This window comes from Trichosurus vulpecula, chromosome 2 (assembly GCF_011100635.1).
Source record: "Trichosurus vulpecula isolate mTriVul1 chromosome 2, mTriVul1.pri, whole genome shotgun sequence".
Taxonomy (NCBI): domain Eukaryota; kingdom Metazoa; phylum Chordata; class Mammalia; order Diprotodontia; family Phalangeridae; genus Trichosurus; species Trichosurus vulpecula.
Genome location: NC_050574.1, coordinates 52,405,031 through 52,426,475, shown reverse-complemented (window position 1 = coordinate 52,426,475; position 21,445 = coordinate 52,405,031). Strand labels below are relative to the sequence as shown.

At 44.0% G+C, this 21,445-nt stretch overlaps 1 protein-coding gene across 2 annotated transcripts in view; it reads left to right on the top strand.

Annotated features, from left to right (window-relative positions):
* The window catches only part of CAPZB (capping actin protein of muscle Z-line subunit beta), a 166,200-nt gene that overhangs the window by 93,834 nt on the left and 50,921 nt on the right, over window positions 1-21,445 (top strand). For both annotated transcript variants that reach the window (XM_036746958.1, XM_036746959.1), the window contains exon 3: window positions 12,969-13,090. In XM_036746958.1, coding sequence (XP_036602853.1) covers window positions 12,969-13,090 — 122 coding nt within the window. The remainder of the gene's footprint in view (window positions 1-12,968; window positions 13,091-21,445) is intronic.

The window sequence follows — 21,445 nt, the reverse complement described above, 5'->3', positions numbered from 1 at the left end:
ACCAGACCACACTGCCCCCCTCCTCACCTCCTAAAACCTTGCCCTAGGTGATTTAATCCACTCGTAATTTTGGAACCATTGCCCTGGGGCTGAACTGTCTTGATTAGTGAGTCAGCTGGCACAAATACACATAGCCCACTATATTTAGTTGGCCCTAGACCCCAAACTCAGATTGTCCACCCCAGCCATGATGGCCATCTCTTTGCCCTCTCTACTGCTGCCACTTTTGTTCCTCTGCTCCTTCCTTCTCTCCAGTACTAATGAAATAAACACCATCCTTGTTTCTGAAAAGAGTATGCCAACTGACTGCCTGTGTATGGTTGTAGTTTTCGAGGGAGGAAGAAGGCCAGGGTAGAGGCTTCCCAGGCCACAAACCTCCTTTGTCTCCTCCTAGAATGTAAGCCTCTTGAGGACAGGGACTGTCTTGCTCTTGTGTTTGTGTCCCTGGCCTTAGCACGATATTTGGTACTTAGTAAACAATAAGTGCTTTTCATTCATTCATCTTAAATCTCTTGGTTAACAAAAGCTGTCCTCTTCGTGGGGTAATATTTTCCTGGTAGCAGTATACATTAGAATGTAATCATAGATCTGCCTTGCTTATTTCACAAATGAGAAAACTGAGGGCCAGAAACCTTAGAGGTCATTTAGTTCAGCCTCGTGTTTTCTAGATGAAAACCCAAGAGAAGGGAGAATCTTCACTCAGGGTCTACCAAGTATCGAGTGAAAGAGCGGGGTCGAGAGCCCAGGTGCCCACTCTGATCCCAAACCAGCCCCATTTCTGCCACATTGTTCTTCCTCCTTTTAGCAGATTTGGAAAATGGATTTGCATACTCCTTTCTGAGAGAATATTGAGCAGGTGAGCATCTTTGCTGCTTCTCTACAAGCTGTCTGCCTTATTGGAAAAGACACTTGGGGAGCAGGGGGGCTGGGGCTGTCCTGGAGCGCAAGCAACCCAGGTATGACCCTGAAGGGATTTTGTTTTCCTTCCCACTAATGGTAGTTTCAGGAACAAAGCCTAATCATCCTGTGATAGGGAAACCATTTTGTGTCATGTATGCCTTTTTCTTTCCTGTCCAAAGATGGCCTTAGCCGTGTTTTTAAGAGGTCATAGGATCAGCTCTTAGAGGCTAGTTAGTCTAATCCCCTGTCTTTTACAAATAAGGAAGCCAAAATCCAGATAAGAGGTGACTTGCCTAATGGTCACACACAGGTAGCCGGGGCAGAGTGAGGATTTGAACCCAGGGCTTGGCTCCAGAATTAGAGCTCTTTTTCCTCCCCACACTGCAGGCTTAGAAACCCAGGCCTGCCAAAGTGTGCACAAGGGAGTAGGTGTAGGTGATTCAGAAATATTTGTTGAATGAGCAAATGATTGCAAAAGGTAGCTTTTTACGGTTGTGTTTTGCATCTCCGTGGCCCGGTTAAATTTTTGTGGCTTTCCATTTATTCAAGTATGAACAGGGTAATTTAGGGGAAGGAGCCCTGGATCTTTAATCAGAAGTTAAAAAATCTTACTCTGCCACTTGTTATCTGTGTGACCTTGGCTATGTTAAGTTGCTGGTGTGCTCCTCCCGAGTGACTCTAAGTGGGAGGACAGGCAAAGCCTCCTCACTTGATGTTTCCAGCTGGAGGGCTTAGCTGCCAGCCCCTCATGGCCACTGTTGGAAAGGGCATTCTTAGTCAGGGGTCCTAATGAACCTTTGAGATCAGGGTGCCCACACAGACAGACACCCACCCCAGCTGGCCATGCCTGTTCTTTGTTTGCTGCACAGAAAATTTCAACAGTTCAATTGGCTGTGAATGTTTTTGCTAAATAGCAGGTGGCTGTTTGGGTGGATCATGTCATTGTGTTCATTTTATTGATGAGACAGGTGATGAAGAGCACATGAGTTGATGATCAGATGCCCTAAGAACGGTCATCACATTGATCTCCAAGGGCTAAGGACTCAGCCAACCTCTCCCCAGGTTTTTGGAACAACTGTCTCGAGAGCTTCATGTTGTCTCTTAGGCCTCTGCCTCAGCAGCCTACGTCCCAGGAATTCCTGTGAATAATGTACTGATCTGGCACCAGTAGCTAGTGGGTGGGGCTGGGTCTGAAAGGCAGCATATGAAGTAGAGAGAAGACATGACTGAGACCAGGGCAGGCCTCCTGGCATTGTGTGAGCCCTGCATCTCAGGTCCCAGATAGTGGAGTATCTAGTGATATATGGAAGGCGCAGCAGGATTGGAGTCAGAAATCTTTGTTGCCAGACCTAGCTCCGAAATGTCCTGTTTGTGTTAGAGTGGGCAAGGCACTTCTTTCTTCCATCCTCAGTTTTTATTGCCTCCCTTCTAGAGTTGCTAGGAAGAAATCACTTTGTAAACCTTAAAGCCTTAGAGATTTTTGAGTTACTGTGATTAATTCAGAGCATATCCGAACTGGCTTTATCAGGCACTTCTCAAAGGATTTCCGATCCCCCTTTATTTTAAAAAATATGCTTAGGTTTTGTGACACTTGCCCTGAGGGCCTCGGCCCCCATTAAAAGGGATCCACAGCTTGGGAAGGTGTATGATTTCTCTCTGGACACAGGTGATTGGATGTGCAGCTGGCCTGGAAGTAGTTAGTTTAATTAAACTCAGAGCATACCTGCTTTACAAACTTAGGGAAGTTTATGGTTACATTGCATACAACAGAACTGTTGTTTATTGCCCACTGACTCATAGTATGGCCATTTTCATTTTCTTCTTTCAGTTTGTCTTCCCTTTGTCCTGCTCGTTCCTGTTCTCCCACTTGACAGAAACAGGCCACCCTCTCCTGGAAGGCCTCATGCTTCTCAATGGCAATCATTCAAACTGAGAACAGCTGAAATCAAGCTTCTGTTGGGGGGAATAGTGTCTGAGGGCATCTGGGGGGAGGAAGAGAAGCTATTGTTTCCTTGCTCAGAGCTATTGGGCAGCATATCAGTGAGGAATCTGTCAGTGGAATAGGGGAGTGGTTGCTCTTAAATGCTCTCCCAGGGATTCCTAATACTGTCCCACATGGACAGATGCTTGCCTTTTTGAGCCTTCGTGACAGTGGCCCTCATACTGGGTAGGAAGACTGAAATAAAATGGACTCCTTTTTCAAAATGCTGGTGAAAGGCCCCTTTCACTGGGTTAATTGACCACTGTGAAGAGGGGAGAGATGCAAGGCAATTGTACCATAAGATAAGCAGTTGAAGATCCCCTACGGCAGGAACTCCAGGCCCTTCCCTCATAGCCTGTCTTCTTTCTTAGAACTTTTCTTCTTTGGCCTGGATCTCAGCAGCCCTGGGGAGTACCAAGGCTCAGCCTGAGTCCTTAACTAAGGTGAAAATCAAATTGAGAGAGTCTGAATGCAGATAGAAGCATACACAAAAGTTCACTTTTGTGCGTGTGTGTGCGCACGCCTGTGCTTGGTCTGTGTTTTCTTTCACAATGTGGCTGACATGGAAATGTGTCTTGCGTGATTACACCTGTATAACCTATATCAAATTGCTTGCCCTCTCAGGGAGGGAGGGAGGGAGAGAATTTACAAATTTTACAAATTTACGAGAATCTACAAGTTTTTTAAAAATGCATGTTAAAAATTGTTCTTACATATGATTGGGGGGGGGGACTAAAATATTATTTAAAAAAAGAGAAAAAACCAATCCTTAAGAATTTTGTATGTGCTAGGGTCTGTGCTAAGAAGTAGGGCTACGAAGAAAGGTGAAAATAGGCCCTGCCCTTTAGGTGCCCCCATGTGGCAAGGGAGATAACTAGGAGGAGATGATGGAATAGAGGGGAGGTTATCTCTGAAGGGAAGGCACTGGCAGAGGTGCAGGCAGGGAAAACCCTGCAGAAGGTGACATTTTAGCTGAGATTTGAAGGAAGCAAACCAGATTCGCTAAGAAGCGGAGCTGAGGAGGGAGAATATTGCAGGCGTGGTGATTTGGGACGTGGTAATATGCAGAAAGCTGGAGCTCTGCACAACCTGACCCCTTCCTGCCAAAGCTTACCTCACATAGAATACTCTAGCTCAGTGTCTCTGCCCTGCTCTTCCCCCTCCTCACCACCTCTTGGTTTCTGTGGCTGCCTTCAAGATTCAGCCCAAATGCCATGTGTACAGGAGGACTTCATCAGCACCTCTAGCTGTTAGTAACGTCCTTTGGAGGTAATCTTCCGATATACTTTGTACATATTTTGTACATCCCAGGTGATTTTAATGTGTGTCTCCCCCATTAGAACATAACTTCCTTGAAAGCAGGGACTGGTTTTGCCTTTGTTAATATCCCCAGCTCTTAGTACAATCCCTGGCACTTAAGTACTTCATAAATACTTGTTTACTGCTGACTGTAGGAAATCTTCCAGTAATATGGAAGTCAGGAAAAAGAGAGGGTTTTGGGAAAAGATGATGAATTCTGTTTTGGACACATTGAGCTTAGCTGTGCCTACAAGACATCCAAAAAGCTGTTGGTGATGAGGCTGGAGCTTAGGAGAGAGAACAGGGTTGGATACACACATCTAGGAATCATGTGCATAGAAATGATCATTGAACCCATAGGGCCCAACGAGGTCACCAAGTGGGAGAACGTAAAATGAAAAGAGGAGAGGGCCCTGGCCTGGACCTTAGGGCATACCCCATGAGTAGTGGACATTAGATGAACAGAGCACTGTTAGCAGAGGAGACTGAGGAGTGAGTGGCCAGTTAGTTAGGAGGAGAACCAGGAGAGAGCAATGTCACAAGACCCTAGAAAGAAGAAAGTAAGGGAGGTGCAGGGATTGTGTTTAGCCTGGAAACAGCCCTGTGCAACCTCTGCTGTATCTGTTTGATTAACAAACATTAAATGCTTTCCACCTGAAAACACTGGCCTAGGTACTGGATTGGGGCAGAGGTGGACATAAGAGAATTCTTGGACATGGAAAACTTCCTTTGTAGTAGAGAAGAAAAGACAGATGATGGCGATTACAGCTGGCATTTATGGAATGCTTTAAGGCTTCAAAGGTGTTTTACATATATATTATATAATTTGGTAACAACACAGATACTCAAATGCAAAATCGATTATAATTATTTAAGATGGAATAATAGTCCATTGTAGGGAGGTTCCTGGAAGAAAACTACAGCCTAAGTTCTCAGAGAGGCAGTGGATATTGGCTTTTGGATAGAGAGCTAACTAGGAAGATGAGGCTGCTGGCCTCCAGTGCTCAGCATGGTGCCTGGAACAGAGCGGGCGCTTAATAAATGTTGATGGGCTATTGACTGATTGAAAGTGAAGTAGGCTTGCCATCTTTGTTAATAGAGATATTCTTTCTGTTCTGCTCAACAAAGCCAAAATAACTTTTAGATTTTTCACTTTTCTTTAACTTTTTCTTCCTTTTCTTTCAAAGAGAGACCCCTGCTGGCTACCAGTGGCATTTCTATCTCTGAAGGAGAGGAAGGGTGTGCAGACCTGTTTTCTATACCATGTTTTCATGACTATTACTCATCAGAATATGTGCAGCAGGGTGAACAGAGTCTGTTTTAGATCCTGATCTCTGTAACAATGGGCATTCAGCCAGTGTTCAGATCAAAAGAGCATGTGTTCATTTGGCCTTTAAAAAAAATTCCAAGGTACAAAGGATACAATTTTTGAAAACTTGGGCTTCATGGATTAGATTATCCATGGATCTGAACTGATTTGGCTTTGGGGGTGTGTGTGTGTGTGTGTATGTATGTGTATGTAAGGGTTCATCTCAAGTTTCCTTTTCTCGGTTGAATAATTTTTTTTCAACATTAATAACTAATGGAGATGAGGAAGAAACAAAGTAGAACCATATGGATACATAAACACCAACCTCACTTGTGGCCGGAAACTTCTGATTTCTATCTCTTTTCATGGGATCAGCTATTGGTCGAGATAGAGAAAAGCATTTGATTTCTACAACAACGGGGAGAACAGGATGGAGGATTGTCAGTTTCTTAAAGAAGAGATGTCTCATGGTGCTCTGGGAAATTCTCGGGAATTGGAGTCAGAAAACGTAGGTTCAAATCCTGACCACCCTGACACTTACTTAGCTGTATGACCTGGGTCCAGTCATATAACCTCTGATTCCTTATCTGTAAAAACTAGATGCTCTTTCTCTAAAGTCCCTTCTGGTCCTACTTCTGTGGTGCTATGGTCCCTGTCCTAGATTTCACATGTGGTCTCCTGGGAGAAAAGAGGATCACAGCGTTAGAGTGGGAAGAGACCTGAAGAGTTCATTATGTTTGACCTCATTTTTACAGATTAAGAAATTGAGGCTGAGAGGTTAAGTGTCTCACAGCTAGTAAGTGACGGAGGTAGGATTTGAACCCAGGTCTTCCCATCCATCGCTCTGTCACTACATCATGCCCACAGAGGAAGTGCTTAATAAATGCTTGTTGAATTGAATTTTTGACTCAATATCCAGAGCTAGTCCCCACTATCAGCAACTGTTTATTAAACATCTTTTATGTACAAGATACTTTGGTCTTTAAGCAAAGACAAGATGCTCCATCTCTTTGATCCTGGACCAATTTTCGCTGACTGTCCCCAATGCTCTGCCTCCTGGCTTTCTTCAAATCTCAGTGAGAATCTACCTTCTACAAGAAACCTTCCCAACCCCTTGTAATTCTAGGGCCTCACCTCTTAATCTCCCCTCTCCCCTCTTTGTCTTGTATAGAGCTTGTTTGTACAGACGTGTTTACATTGTCTTTCCCATTAGATTCTAACCTCCTTGAAGACAGGGACTGGCTTTTGCCTTTCTTTGTATCCCTAGCATTCAGCATAGTCCCAGGCACATAGTAGCCACTTAACAAATGTTTATTAACTGACTGATGGGGAATGATGTTAAAGGGACTCTTGTACAGGTATTGATTGGAGCCAGTGGCTAGAAGACACTGGGCTAGGATGCTGTGATAGCTGCACTAGGTCCCCTTGGAGACTTTCGCAGTTTTACACACACACACACGACAAATACAGGGGAGAATGTGAGCCATTCATGGGAGAGTTATGAAGTGATAGAAGAATTTACTACTAAGTAAGACGCGGCAGAGAAACTTTCCTCAAAGAGGTGCTATTTGAGTTAGGCTTTCAGTAATAGGACTTCTGGACGCGGGGAGGGCATGAAAACAGACTACAAAAGATAGTGAGTAGTCCTAGGCTGTAAAGCCAATTTGGTTTAACTCCCTGCTTTGACAGAGGAGGTGCAGAGTGGGCCTGTGGTTTTCCTGACATCATGTGTAGGTAGTAGTAAATATCAGTGTCAGGATTTAAGCTCAGGGGCCTGTAGCTCCAAACCCGGTGTTTTTTCTGCTCTCTCATTGGGTCTCTTCTGGTAGTTTACTGCTTTTTCTCTAGTTTGGCAGATTCAGAGGGTAATACTATGCAATAAGGTTGGGGAGGGGGTGTCTCCAATTAGAGCCAGAAAAGATGTTACAGATTAGCAAGACACAGCTCGGTGACTTGTCCAAGCTCACCTAAGTAGGAAGAGGGAGAGCTAGGACTTGAACCGAGACCTTCGGCCTCCAAATGGAATGCTCTTTGATTGTCCTCTCTCATTGCCTCCTCCAGATTGCAGAGGCCTTTGAAGGCCAGGCTTCCAGAGTTTGGGCTTTCTGGAAAGGCAACAGGGAACTACTAGGTATTGAAGGGCTCTGAGCAGAGGAATGATCTGGTCACAGCCGTGCCTTAGGAGGAGCAGCCTTGTAGCTGGGCAGGGCAGAAATGAGTGTCCGGAGCAGGGGAGATTTGGAAAGGCAAGACAAGAATATAGAAAAAAATAAAAAAGCTCACAACAGCAACAGAATGATGTCAAGGCATTCTCTAAATAATTGTGAAATAAATTGTGTGAATAGTAATCGTGTAGGCAAGCAGAGGAGAGATTACTTGAGACTGGTCACAGAGGGTGCACGATTTGAGCTGAGTCCTGACGAAGAAGAGCTTAAAATTCCTGTAGCTCTTTACAATTTAAAAAGCATTTTCCTTGAAAACAACCCCCATCTACAGGAAGGCATTATTATACCCATTTCAGAGGTGAGAAAACTGAGACTCCCAGAGAGGGTAAGGTGACTTTCCCAAGTAAGTGGTGAAGTTGGGACTAGATGTCACATTTTCTTTCTCTAGTTCTAGTATTTTTTGTCCTGTACCATGTTGCTTCATGCCCTGAAATCTGAATAGGATTTGGGTGGGCCGAGAGCAGTGAGGATGGCATTCTGAGGAAGTGACGTGGCTCTAAGGAAGCACATGTCTGTGTCCAGCCTGTCTGGAGGGAAAGAGAAGATTGGACCATGACCACTAAACCCACAGGGCAGCTGGCACAGCCCAGCTCTGTAGGCGGAACTCTCCAGGCCAAACTTGTCATTCCCCATGACTCGGAGAATGTTATTATTCCAAAACAGATGCATCTTTGATCCAAGTAAGCAGAACTGATGGAGTGGAATCCAATCCACAAACACAGTCACGAAGGGCAGCTGCTCAGGTAACAGTAAACGATCAGCCATGTCGAATCATGAATGTTTGGAGCAGAGCGAATCACGATACCATGCAGGACTTATAGGGTGCATGTGTGGTTTCAACACCTTTCAGGCCATTGCCAAAAAGTCTGGGCTGCAGATTAAGTTACTATCCTTTTGATGCTGGTTAGTGCATTGCTGAGGAATTCTGAAATGCAGAACAATTCCATCTAGAACCAGCCAGCAAGCCTGGTCATTGTTGGTCCCTTGCTTTGATAGGGGTGAGTCTGCTCTGCTTGAGAAAAACAGCCCATGAACCTAGAGACCAGTAGGGCTCCCTCCTGCCCAGAGCATTAGTGCTTCACAGACACTAACCTACACATTCCACTTGCTACCCTTGTGAGGCAGACAAGATAGATTTTAATTCTGAGGGCCTTTATTAATCCCCTACTGCATGCAAGGTAATGGACCTTGCTGGACCTTGGAGATACAGAGGTAAAGATGACCCTGGCCCTGTTTTCAAGAAACTTGCAATCTAATGAGAGGAGGACAAGGATACAAAAGATACGAGGGAGAATGAAAAGGAAAGACTCAGGTTAAGTGCAGGAAAGTATTTTAAGGGTGGACAGAGGAGCAGGGGTTAGGGGCATGGGAATAAGGCTGTCTGCTTTTCAAAGCACTTTGACCTTATACAGAACTAGACTGTGTTAGAACCAAAGAAGCTGTAGAGGTTCACCAATCCAGCCAGGGCATTTGGCAGATGTGGAAACTAAGGCTCAGGGAGGTTTGGTGGGAGCTTGGAGGGTTAGAGACGGAGTCAGGGTTAGGGTTAGGCTCTGGCTGTTTCTATAGTACCATACATACCTTCCCTTTGGAGTGGGGATGGCAGTTTCTATTTCACACACACGTACACACCTCCCCCAAGTTGTTATTTTCTGGCTTTAGAAGAGTTAGAAACACAGTGAATGATGTCCTGGAACTCCTAATTCTTTGGGTTGGTATGTGAGCCCATGCTATAAAATATTGACAGGCAGAAGGATTTGTTGTTCAGTTATGTCTGATTTTTTGTGACCCTATGCATAGGCTGTAGGATGCCAGGACCTTTTGTCTTCCACTATATCCCAAAGTCTGTCCAAGTTCATGTTTGTTGCTTCCATGATACCATCAATCCATCTCATTCCCTTCCATCCTCTTTTCCCTTCAGTCTTTCCTAACATCAGGGTCTTTTTCCAGTGAGTCCTTTCATCTGACTATGTGACCAAAGTGGGGCAAATGAGATAAGAAATGTAAAGGGGATCAATTGATGAACATTTATAAATGAAGTCTTAAGTTGAGTTTAAAAAAAAATCAACCTCACGAGCCTAAGTTTTGGGAAGCATGGCTTAACAGCAGTTGAGAATATATGAGAATAATCTGGAGGTTTTTGTGGACCTCAGGCTAAGTTATGTGTCAGGGCTCTAACATGGCAGCCAGAAAAGCTCCTGCATCTTAGGTTACAAGAAGGGCATAATGTATGGAATAAGGGAGATGGAGTCCCACAGTATCTGCTCTGGTCAGATCACATCTGAAGGTTTGCATTTATTTCTGGGCAATACATTTTAGCAAAGATGTGGACGAATGGATCGTTCTCAAAGAAAAGACAACCAGAATGGCGAGGGTAGTGCTCCAAGTCCAGACAAAGAAACATCAGTTAGAGGATCTGAAAATGTACAGCTTGGAAAAGAGGAGACTTGGGGAAATCCAGCAGCTCCCCTCAAGCAGGCTGTCGGAGGCAGGGGTGAGACTGTTTTGTGTGGCCCCAATGGGCAAGACCAAGAGCCATGGTGAATGACAGTGTAGCACCAATGTGATATTCACAGCACCTACAACGGCTATGAATATGCTGGCGTAGTTCTGAATCACAAAATATAACAGACTCTCTCTATGGAAGACAGAACCAAAACATTTATTCAAGCACCAGAAAGCTGAATCCATCATAACACATACACACTATACACAATAACAATGCAGGGGGCACCGCCATCCCAAAGCCTTCCCCCTGCCAGGGCATTCCCACAAACAAAAACTCACAGCTAGCTATCCATCACCAGAGAAAGAACTGACGGTGTCTGAATACAGATTGAAGCGTACTTTTAAAAATTTTCTTGAGGTTTTTTTTGTCTGTTTTCTTTCACAACATGACTATTATGGATATGTTTTGCATGACTACACATATAACTTAAGTCTTCTTAATGGGGGAGTGGGGAGGGAGGAAGGGAGAGAATTTGGAACTCATAGTTTTAAAAATGAATGTCAAAAATTATTTTTACGTGTAATTGGGGGAAAATAAAATACTAAGTAAAAAAAAGAAAGAGAAAAAAAGACTAGGAGCAGTGGGGGCAAATGTCAGATGTGGCTTCTGCCTCAATTAGGCAAAACTTCCTAACAGTGAGAACTGTCCTGAAGTGGAATGAGCCACCTAAGGGAGGCCTTTTGATGCCGTCACAGGAAGACTTCTTTTGGTGGTTGGATATGACCACTTGTCAACAGCCTTGTCTGTTTAGGGATGGATTGGACTAGATGCCCAGGAAGGCATCTTTTACTTCTGAAAAAATGCCAGTATTTTTGACATCAGTTAGTTTGTTCACAAATGACCAACATACAGAACCTAAACTTACCATTATTTTGTATTTCTCCACACTAGCCAGACTTTTCAATATACATGCGTAGTTTAAAATAAATTCTCAATTGTTGGCAGTGGTGTTGGGTTTAAGATTGTCTTTTTACAAAAAACCAAAACATAAAAGCCTGGTGATGGTGAAATGATTTTAATTGTCCTAAAAATAAAACGAATTTAATTCAGAACTAAAAGGAGATCCCTGCCCCAACACAGCTTTCAGGGAACCTTATGTGTAGTGTTCCCAGGACTGAGCTCAAAGAGAGTGTATTAATTAACATACAGATTGAGACGGGCACATCATGACAACCTGTGTCATGTGCATGTCTGGTTAGCAGAAACATTAATACATGATATTGCTATCCATCAAACTTTAATTTGTTGCTATTAATTTTGAAATAAACTATTTGAGGGAAAATTTTCTTGAGAAAGGAATCAGTGAAATTAATCAGATGCCTTTTAGTTATTTCCATTGTAAAATTGGAATCATGAACCAGATTTGGGTTCAAAAGGTGTGTTAGGAATGAAAGATAGCAAGGGGGATGGGAAGGATCATGGGGATAACCTCATTTTTCTTTGGCTCTTTAAGATTCCCAAAGCTATAATGCAAGTATGACTATTCCCATTTTACAGATGTGGAAACTGATACTGAGATGTAAAGTGTCTTGTCTGAGGTCATAGAAGCCAGTAAGTTTCAGAGTCTGAATTCAAGCCCAGGACTTCTGACTCTTAAGGTTGGCAGGAGGAGCCAAAGGTTGTACATTGACCTGGCCCTGGGCATCGTACATTGCCTTGTAACAGAAAATATTGACAATCAGTATTGACACTGAGATGAACCCAGAAGAAAGTGAATAGACACATTGATAATATAAAATAAAAATTATTCAACCAATGAGCATTTGCTTTCAAAAAGCTAATGCTGTCACTTCTAAAATTTTCCAAAGTTGAAATTTGCTATGAAAGGTAGGAAGAGTTAGGTGGCAGCTGAGAAGGAATCCTCTGAGCTTGGGCATTGTAGGGGAAAATAGTCATGTCAGACCCACAGCTGACATCCCTCCAAAGCTTTAAGGTCCCCAAAGGGCTTGCTTTCCTTAAAGCAGCAGATCCTAAGAGAATTATTCTCAGTCCACCAAGGTGATGTAACTTGCATTGGATCACAGGGCTAAAATGCATCAGACCTGGGATGAAAACCCGGGTCTTTTGGGTCCAAGTCCAAACCCTCTTTCCCAACTTTCCAAAGGGGGAAGTCCTTGTGGTCGTGTTTCCCTTTCTGCCTCTGCCACAAGCAGAAATGAGGGCCTTGTAGGAGCCATCCTACCAGTGAGTTACCCCTAAGATAAATGAAGAAGGAAGCAGCTGGGGTTAAGGCACCATTAAAAGCTACCTGTGTAGCAGATATGTATGATTTTATTAGCCAGCATGGTAATGCTTGGTCAGCTGCCTGGAAAGTATTGGATACTCCACCCAGCCTGGGAGCCTGTGGGAGTTCTCAGGCAGGGATGCTTGGTTTATTCTTCTGGCCGCCCTTTGGATTCCTGTGCATTTGAGGTGTTTACCCTATTCTCAGTCTTCAAATGCATTTCACCCGCCAGAGATACACAGTACATGCTCAGTTTTATTAGGCCACACTAGTGACTTCCCAATTAAAATTGGGCTTGTTTTTGAGCAGAGACCATGTTCTGCTGTGATTCAAGTCCAAGTTTCTTTATAAAGAGGACATGGCTGGTGTCAAAGATACATTTGTGGAAAAGACCAATCCTGTAGTTTGGGCAAAATACCAAGAGGCCAGATGTTCAACCGACTGACCACAATGTGGCCACTTGCCAGCCTCAAAGTGATGTGTGTAATTTTAACCCTTTCTCTTCTCTTTCTGCCTGGCAGGTCCCCAGCCTGTGTGAAGATCTTCTGTCCTCTGTCGATCAACCCTTGAAAATTGCCAGAGATAAGGTGGTGGGAAAGGATTATCTTTTATGTGACTACAACAGAGACGGAGATTCCTATAGGTGAGCTCCTGCCCTAAATCCAGTCAGCCTGGGCAGTGCCAACCTTTGAGGAGCTGCCCCTCAACAAATCTGTATGGTCAAGCAGAGATGGGGAAATTGAGGCTCCCTGAGGTTACATGAAGTTACTGAACCTATGTGAAATGACCACAGGAGAGTTCACTTAACCATGCTGATCCTCAGTTCCCTCATCAGTTTCATGAGATTGAAAGGGACATAAGAGATTATCTCTGGAGAAAGAAACAAGCTAGGAGAAGGCAGTCTGGGGTAGTAGAAGGAGAAGCTGTATGTACCAGAAAGCCCTGGGGCCTGTGGTTGGAGGGATCCTGAGTGAGAGATCCTGGGAGAACAGCTTGGGATCCCCTCTAGCCAGGAGGGGCAGAGGTCTCTCCTTCTTCTCCTTCAGTCCTAGCCAAGTCCCTGGCCTCAAGGAGCCTCCATTCAAATGACTTTGGAATGGTTCCAAAGGATGTTGACATTTCATTGGTTTTTCATAGCCTTTAATGCAGTTGATATAGTAATGAGGATTTCTGGACAGGGGTTACAGTTGTGTCTACATATGTGGACAGACAGCAGCTTATTTGTGAATGGATCTGATGTCAGTACTCTGTGTATTGACAAGATGGTACCTTCTCAAGCAGAGGGGACATCCCTGAGTTGGGGCTTTTAAATGAACTAATTTAGTTTTTGGCTTTAAAGTTCTGCCTCTTATTCTACTTGACAATAATTTTTTGGCATTTTTGTTATTTTTTTGTCTCTGATAACTCAGTCACTGTTTTCTGTATCTTTTGTCACCCTCCTACTAGGTAAATTTCATTATCTCCCTGTCACCTGCAGAATCAAATGTTTAGTGTTCAAAGCCCTTTATAACCTACCTCCCGTGCACTCTCTCCCACTCTTCCAGTCTTCTTACACCTTGTATCCTTTTCTCATGCCCCCACCCCACTGGGATTGCCTTGGATCATTGTATTGCTGAGACTGTCATTCACAGTTCTTCATTAAACAATATTGCTGTTACTGTGTACAACATTCTCCTAGTTCTGCTTACTTTACTCTGCATCAGTTCATGTCAGTCTTTCCAGGTTTTTCAGAAATCATCCTGCTTGTCATTTCTTTTAGCACAATAGTATTCTACTACATACATATACCACAGCTTGTTTAGCCATTCCCCAATTGATGGGCATCCCTTTGATTTCTAATTCTTAGCCACCACAAAAAGAGCTGCTAGAAATATTTTTGTACAAGTAAGGCCTTTTCCCTTTTTTGGATGTCTTTGGGATATAGACCTAGCCTTGGTATTGCTGGATCAAAGACTATGCACAGTTTTATAGCCCTTGGGGCATAGTTTCGGATTGCTCTCCAGAATGGCTGGATCAATCCACAGCTCCACCAACAGTGCATTATATCCCAGACTCGTAACAAATGCTAATCAACCGACTGACTAATAGGAACCCCACAAAGACATATGGAACTATTTTCATTAATTCCATTTTTGGACTTTTTTTTAGCTGAATAAACCAAGCATTTATATTAATACGATTGCTTTTCAAGCCCCAGACGATTGTTTTTTTCCTACACATGAACAGGTCTTGTCCTCCTGTTTGAATATGGGCCAGCTCACATACAGATTTAGCCATTTCTTACCTGCAGGTAGCACCACATATGCACGCATTTGCACATGTATGTGTTCCCAGAAGCTTCCATTAAAGTCTCATTGACTGCACTGAGCAACAATGGTTGATATAAAAAACTTAGCATTCTGCTTTAAAAGCAAAATTTTCCAGCCCTAGCCAGGATTTATATATAGATGTGAACCAAAGTATCCTCTTCAGATCTCTCAAGCAAAGTCTGAGGACAGCCCTTCTTAGACTGCACTCTTAGCACAATTATTTACTGGTTGTGGACCATTCAGGAACCGACCACTCACAGCAGTTTGCTCTCCCCTGGGTCTGCTGCCCTACTTGGGCGCGAAGGGGAATGGCACAGCCAGCCCCAAGGTTTCATTAAGAGATGGGAAGCCAGTGTTCCCAGAAAGCCGCCTGAGTGTGTGTGACCTTACCCTGGATTTATGCAGGCCTACTTAAGGCCACCGAACTGTGCTCTGATGTCTGGAACTTCCCCTGCCCCCAGCGGCAGAGAAAGAGAGAGCTACATCTGTGCATCTGTTTGCCGTCTGACATCGCTGATTTACTTGAGAATTCTCACCAACCTCCAGCTGAGCTACCTGCAGTTTTCTGCCTTTGTGCCCAGATATTAAGCATTTCATGTTTTAAGTGCTGTGCTTTCTTCATTCTGGTACCTTAAGGAGAACAGAGGTCTCCCCGCTCACTCACACAGAAGGCCTTATGTTGTCATGGGGAGTCCTACATTTGGTCACAAGTGAATTGACTTTGAATTCCATATTATCTGTGTGGCCTTGGATAATCTCTCCAAGCCTCAGTTTACTCATCTATAAACCCCAACAGGGTGTGGGAAGTGTTAAGAGAGGACTAGCACCTCTTGTGTGAGGGCTGCTCACCCACCTTTGCTGTCCACTTTCACTCAGCTCTCACCTGTGACTCCAGGAAGCTGTATCATGAACAGCCACCACACCCCGATAAACTGTCTCAGCAGGCAGGCTAAACCAGGTTGAGGGTAACCAACAAGCCTCAAACCTGTTGGTGAGTTACTGGGGTGACTATACAACCATGTGAAGACTTCCCCTAGCAGAATGGGCAGATGAGAACAGTTTGTTCCAGTGGCCATGAAGGCAGCAGAAGCAGGCGCTATGGAGCACTTAGAGCTTGATCAGACAACAAAGACGTCGAAGTCATCCACTGTGTGCTGGGCCATCTCACTCATCCTGACTTTTGTCTTGCCACTGGACTTAAACTCTGCCTCACTTAAATCTAATTCACACATGAGTTGAGACAGTCACTCCATGATGTCATTGGTCCTCTCCAAAAACAAGGACAGACAACAACCCGACAGAGATACTGTGAGGGAAGTATTCTGTGAAACATAAAGTCTTTTAGAAAAGGAAATCACTGATGCTGTGACATCCCTCTGTGGCCTTGTGGTGTTCACATGCCCATTGTAGAAAAACTGGCACCAGGGAGTTTGTGGCAGTTTCAGTCAAGACATGTGCATTCAGTGAGTGAGGGGAGTGCCAGGAGCCAAACATGGCAGGATGCTGACTGGAGAGCTCCAGCTAACCTGGGCTGCCAGGCTGCTTCCCAAAACTGGGCCTCGGTTTCCTAAGACTCCGCGCATAGCTGCTATTGGGTAAGCATTTGAACCTCTTCAGCCCCAAGGGTCATTGATCGGGGCAGTGTGGGCAGAAGCCATCCCAGATGTGGCCTAAAGCATAAGAAGCAGAAAGAAAGAGAACAACAGAAGAATGGCAGGGAAGAATAGCCAGAGACATAGAAAACCATTGATTTAAAATATTTTTTATTTAATTTTTTGTTTCTGTATTTCTAATCCTCAGAATAACTTAATTGTTCACAGTTGTTCTTTGTGAATGGTATTACTTTTTCTGTATACAGCATCCTCTTGGTTCTGCTCATTTCACTCTGCATTATTTCGTACAAGTCTTTCCATGTTTTTCTAAAAGCGTCCTGCTCATCATTTCTTTCAGCACCGTGGTATTCCATCACAATCATATGCCACAACTTGTTCAGCCATTCCTCAGTTCTCCAATTGATGGGCATGAACCATTGACTTGTAAAAGTAAAAAACACAGTCAGAAGAACCTAGTGCTGTCACTAATTTACTACATGATTGTAAAAACTCTTCTCTTGTTTTTAGTTTCTTCATCTATCAGAAAATAAGGGTTGAACTAGATGCTAAGGCCCCTCCCAGCTCTGACATTCTGGGTTCTAAGGTTCCACCTCCAGCTCTGACATTCTGGGTTCTAAGGTTCCACCTCCATCTCTGACATCCTGTGTTCTAAGGGCCCTCTCATCTCTGACATTCTGTGCTGTAAGTTCCCTTCCAGCCCTGACATTCCCTGATCTGAGTGGCCTCATAGCTCTGACAGTCTTTTTGAAAAGCCATCCATCTTAGACGCACCCAGATCTTGGTGAGTTCTACCCTTCTTAGATTTCCTCCAAGAGGGGATTTGGTTTTCTGAGGTGTCTTTTCTCCTTGGTCTTATGCTATAGGCCCCAGGGTAGGATTTCCTGAGCTCTGGGAGCTTTCTGAAAACCCTTTGAAAGTGCAGCACCATAAACCCTTCAGGTCCATCCATGTTTTCTCATGCTCTCTGACCTCAAGGAAGAAACAAAGGAGTAGTAGCCTGAGTAGTTCAGGTTGGGGTTTTTCCTGCTCCTTCATGTTTCAGGCTAAAATGCGGAACTCCATTCACTCACTGTACCTGTTCAGCCCTTTCAACATCAGCCTTTTTCTTGAAAGACATCCCTCTCTTTTCCCCATCACACTCCTCTTTTCACCTTTTTTTTTTAACATGAAAATTCCAGGTTGATACAAGATAGCTTTGGACACTAGAATCCTGTGGTGGGACCATTACCATTTACAGAAATAAGGTCACACCTTCCCTATAGAGCTGGAGCAGCTGTCCTTATGTACAGTGTCAGAATTTATAGAGCCACAGGGGATAATCCAGCAGCACCCTTTTATTTTTACAATTTGAAACAATCCCTGAGTGGAAAATGAATTATCCAAGGTTGTACATCTTATAAGTGTCAAGGGTGGAGTTTAAACCCAGGTCTTCTGCTTCTGGTTTGAAGACTCTTTCTCCCTTTTCCACTTACGTTCTTGTGTCATGGCAGGAATACCTGGGAGCTTTCAGCTTTTTGTGGGGTCAGTATGGCAAGGCAGAGAACATTGTCTTTTAATTTCTCCCCAGCCCCCAATATTAGCAATTAGAACTGTCTAGAAATAGGAGTTGCCTTGGGGAGGAGTATTGTGAGCTTATCATTACTTAAAGTCATAGAATTATAGATACTGACATAAAAAAGACCCTTTGATATAATTTAATCCATCATTCTCTTTTGATATTTGATGAAACTGATCCCCAGGGATAGATTGCCATGCTTCCAGTCACACAGCTGATGAGTGACAGGGCTGGACCTTGAACCCCTATCCTCTGATCCCAGATCTGGTGATCCTGCCTCTGCCAGGAGGCTGGCTGGCCACTCCGAATTGGCAGAGCAGAAAAAGGCACCTTGGTGAGGTAGGGGAGGATGTCAACCACCTTCATGTTTTTATTCCAGTGGAGTGGCTATGGGCTAGTGAGATGACCTTCAGTGTCCCTTCTAGCTCTGAGATTCTCTTGATTTTTTTGATGAAAGACTTCAAGGCCTTTTGACTTTCTCCACACATTTCCATCCTAACTGCGTTTGATAGTTTGCTTAAATGGAATCCTTATGGGATGGCTGTTGCCAACAACACTGTGTGAGACCTGTTAGCTGAAACAAAAAGCATTCTCGAGGAGGGAAATGAAAAGCCCGACTTTTGAAATCTAAGAGCTCTTGTCCATCTGTCTTGTTTCAAACAGCCTCCATTTGAGCTCTTAAATGTGTGCAGAGTGCCCCTTCCACTAAAAATATTTGGGGTAGTGTTAAGATTTTTTTTCCAGCTACAATTATGCCTGGCTCCAGGAATAGAAGCTTGAAATGTCCTGTTCTCTGAGCCAGGAGAAATGTAAGTTATAGGCTTTTTAAAAATTCCAGGCCCACTGTCTGCAAAAGAGATTGGATCATCTCAGTTTGATCAAACCTCCTTTAAATAAAATCCCATTTGGGATCCTTTCTCTGTTTCCCTGCCCACCTCAGGAATCAGAAGAGAGCATGGGAGTGTAATGGATAGAACACTGCAGGAAATCTGGAGAACTGACTCTGGCTCGGACCCTGCCTTTTCCTAGGTGTTCCACCATAAGGGAGTCATTTCCCTTCTTGGGCCTTCTTTTCTGTAAAATAGAGGCAGCTACATGGCTCAGTGGATAGAGCATTGGGCTTGGAGTCAGGAAGTCCTGAGTTCAAATCTAGTGGGTGTGACCCTGGGCAAGTCACTTAACCTCTGTCTCCCTGAGTTTCCCCCTCTTAAAATGGAGATGATAATAGTACCTACCTCCCAAGACTGCTGTGAGGACCAAATGAGATATTTGTAAAGCGCTTTGCAAAGCTTAACTTGCTATGTAAGTACTGGCTTCTATTTTTATTATATCAGGGTTGGACAAAAGTGCTTGGATTTTAGGATTAAATTCCTTTCCAGTTCTAACATTCTGTGTGCTAACATTTACACTGAAAAGGACCTTATAGATCCTTTGCTCCATGTCCTGTCACTCAAAGAGAAAACAGACAGGACTCAGCTGTACTCAGTTGCTTTTTTTGGGTGCCATTCATTCAGCTCAACTCAACAGACATTTTTTAAAGTGGTGCTTAGATTCCAGGAATATGAGGAAAATGTTTGTGTGTCTGCTCAGGATAATGTCCACAAGGGATGTATCCGGAAGAGCAGCAAGTGGTGTCTCAGACCCGCCTTTAGTGAGGGAAAGTGGTTTAGGTTCACGCACAGACACAGAACTTTGAGGCCCCTGAGAAACTTCTAGTGTTCTCTCGTTTTAGGCAGGCATCCTGATCTAGTAGGTGGAGTGCTGGGCCTGGAGTCAGGAAGACCTGAGTTCAAATTCTCTATCAGATGTCGGCTGTGTGATCTGGGACAAATCACCTAACTTTTACCTGCCTCAGTTTCCTCATCTGTAAAATGAACATCATAATGTAGTACCTACTTTCTAGGCTTATTGTGAGGCTCAAATGAGATGATATTTGCAAAGCTCTTTGCAAACCTTAAAGCATTATATAAATGTTCACTGTCGTGTTGTAGAGTAATAGGCCCAGAGAAGTCTGTCAGCATGCCCACAGTCACACTGCTCATTCTTGTCAGAGATGGGCTATGCTTTCTCCATACACTCCACCATACCTCCTTTGCTTGCTTGAATACGGAGAATTGTTGGGACAACCTCTCCTGCTGCTGTTTCTCTTCTGACATTTAGGGAAAGGAGATAATCTTTGGTTTTGTATTTAAATGTTTGTTTTGAATATCACTCAACAGGGGAAACATTTGCCCTCCCTATCTTCAGGTTCATTCCAAGAGTTACTAATGTGGAATTCCAGGATGTCTCCTGAGGGCTTCCAGTGGGACATAAGGATTGTCTCTTCCGTTTCCTACTTTTCTCCACCTCAACCCCCACTGTGAACATTTGCCTTTGATGCTTTTTCGAATTAATCGCACTTGTGTGTAGATTTGCTCTGCTGTCTATTCTCTACCCCACTCTGTCTTGTTGTTAATGTTTAGGCTGGTAGACTTGGGAATGCTTTCTACAATAAATTCCTATTTCTGTAATACTTTAAGTTTTTTAAAGCAGTTTCTTCACAACCCCTGGTGGAGAGTGGGATGTGTAAAGTATTATGATTGTCACTATACAGATGAAGAAATAGACTCCAAAAGGTGAGGATCACCCAGCTAGTAAATGTCCAAGCTGGAGCTTGCCCTCAGGTCTTCTGATCTCAGAGTCTTCATTTTTCCACTTCCACTCTGCTGCCTTATTTCTCTTTTCAGTGGTTCCCCCTTTCACCTCTTCATCAAATGCCAGTACATATTTTAGAGTTCCCAAACTTCATCCTAGCCCTCTCACATGTAATGTGATCAGAGATGGATCCTTCATTACTTCAAAGGCAGGAACCTTTTGTTGTTTTATCTCTTCCATTGTCTAGCACGGTGCTTGGTGGGTAGTAGGTGCTTAATTCAGTGTTGAATTGATTTGAAGTGTGATACCCTCAGATGGATATGTAGGAAGGCTAGGGGTTGGCTAAGTACCTGCCTTCCTTTCTCTTTGTGGGGTTCCTTGTGCTGTCTTCTCTAGCTCTCTCCTGTGATTTCTTTGGTGTTCACCCTAACCACCAAGAGGAGTGTAAAACCTACAGCTGGTTAGCCAGGGGGAGGTGGGGAGGGGCGGGGTGGGCTTCTTTCTTATTCTTCTGTTTTGCTTTGATTTTTGCAAAATCTGAACCAGCATTGCGGTAAGTGGAGAAAATGATCTCCTTGTAAGTAATCAGTTCCAAAGGGCCCAGCTGCTTTTGGTCAAGCTGTGGGGGCTGCCTCCCAAAGAGCCGTGCCCTCACCTGCCTAGATGCCAAATGTGGTTACTTCTCCCCCACCCCCCACCCCACCCTATCCTCTATGGCCAACAGATTCAGGGGAAACTTGAAATCCAACTTTGTTACCTTTATGCTTAGAATTGGATGTGAAAATGCATTCATTGGCTCCCTGAACATGGGGTAGCCATTGGCTACTGGGAAAAGGTTCTTGTGTGTAGAGGAACACAATGGAGATTGACAGGCTCAGAGGATTGGA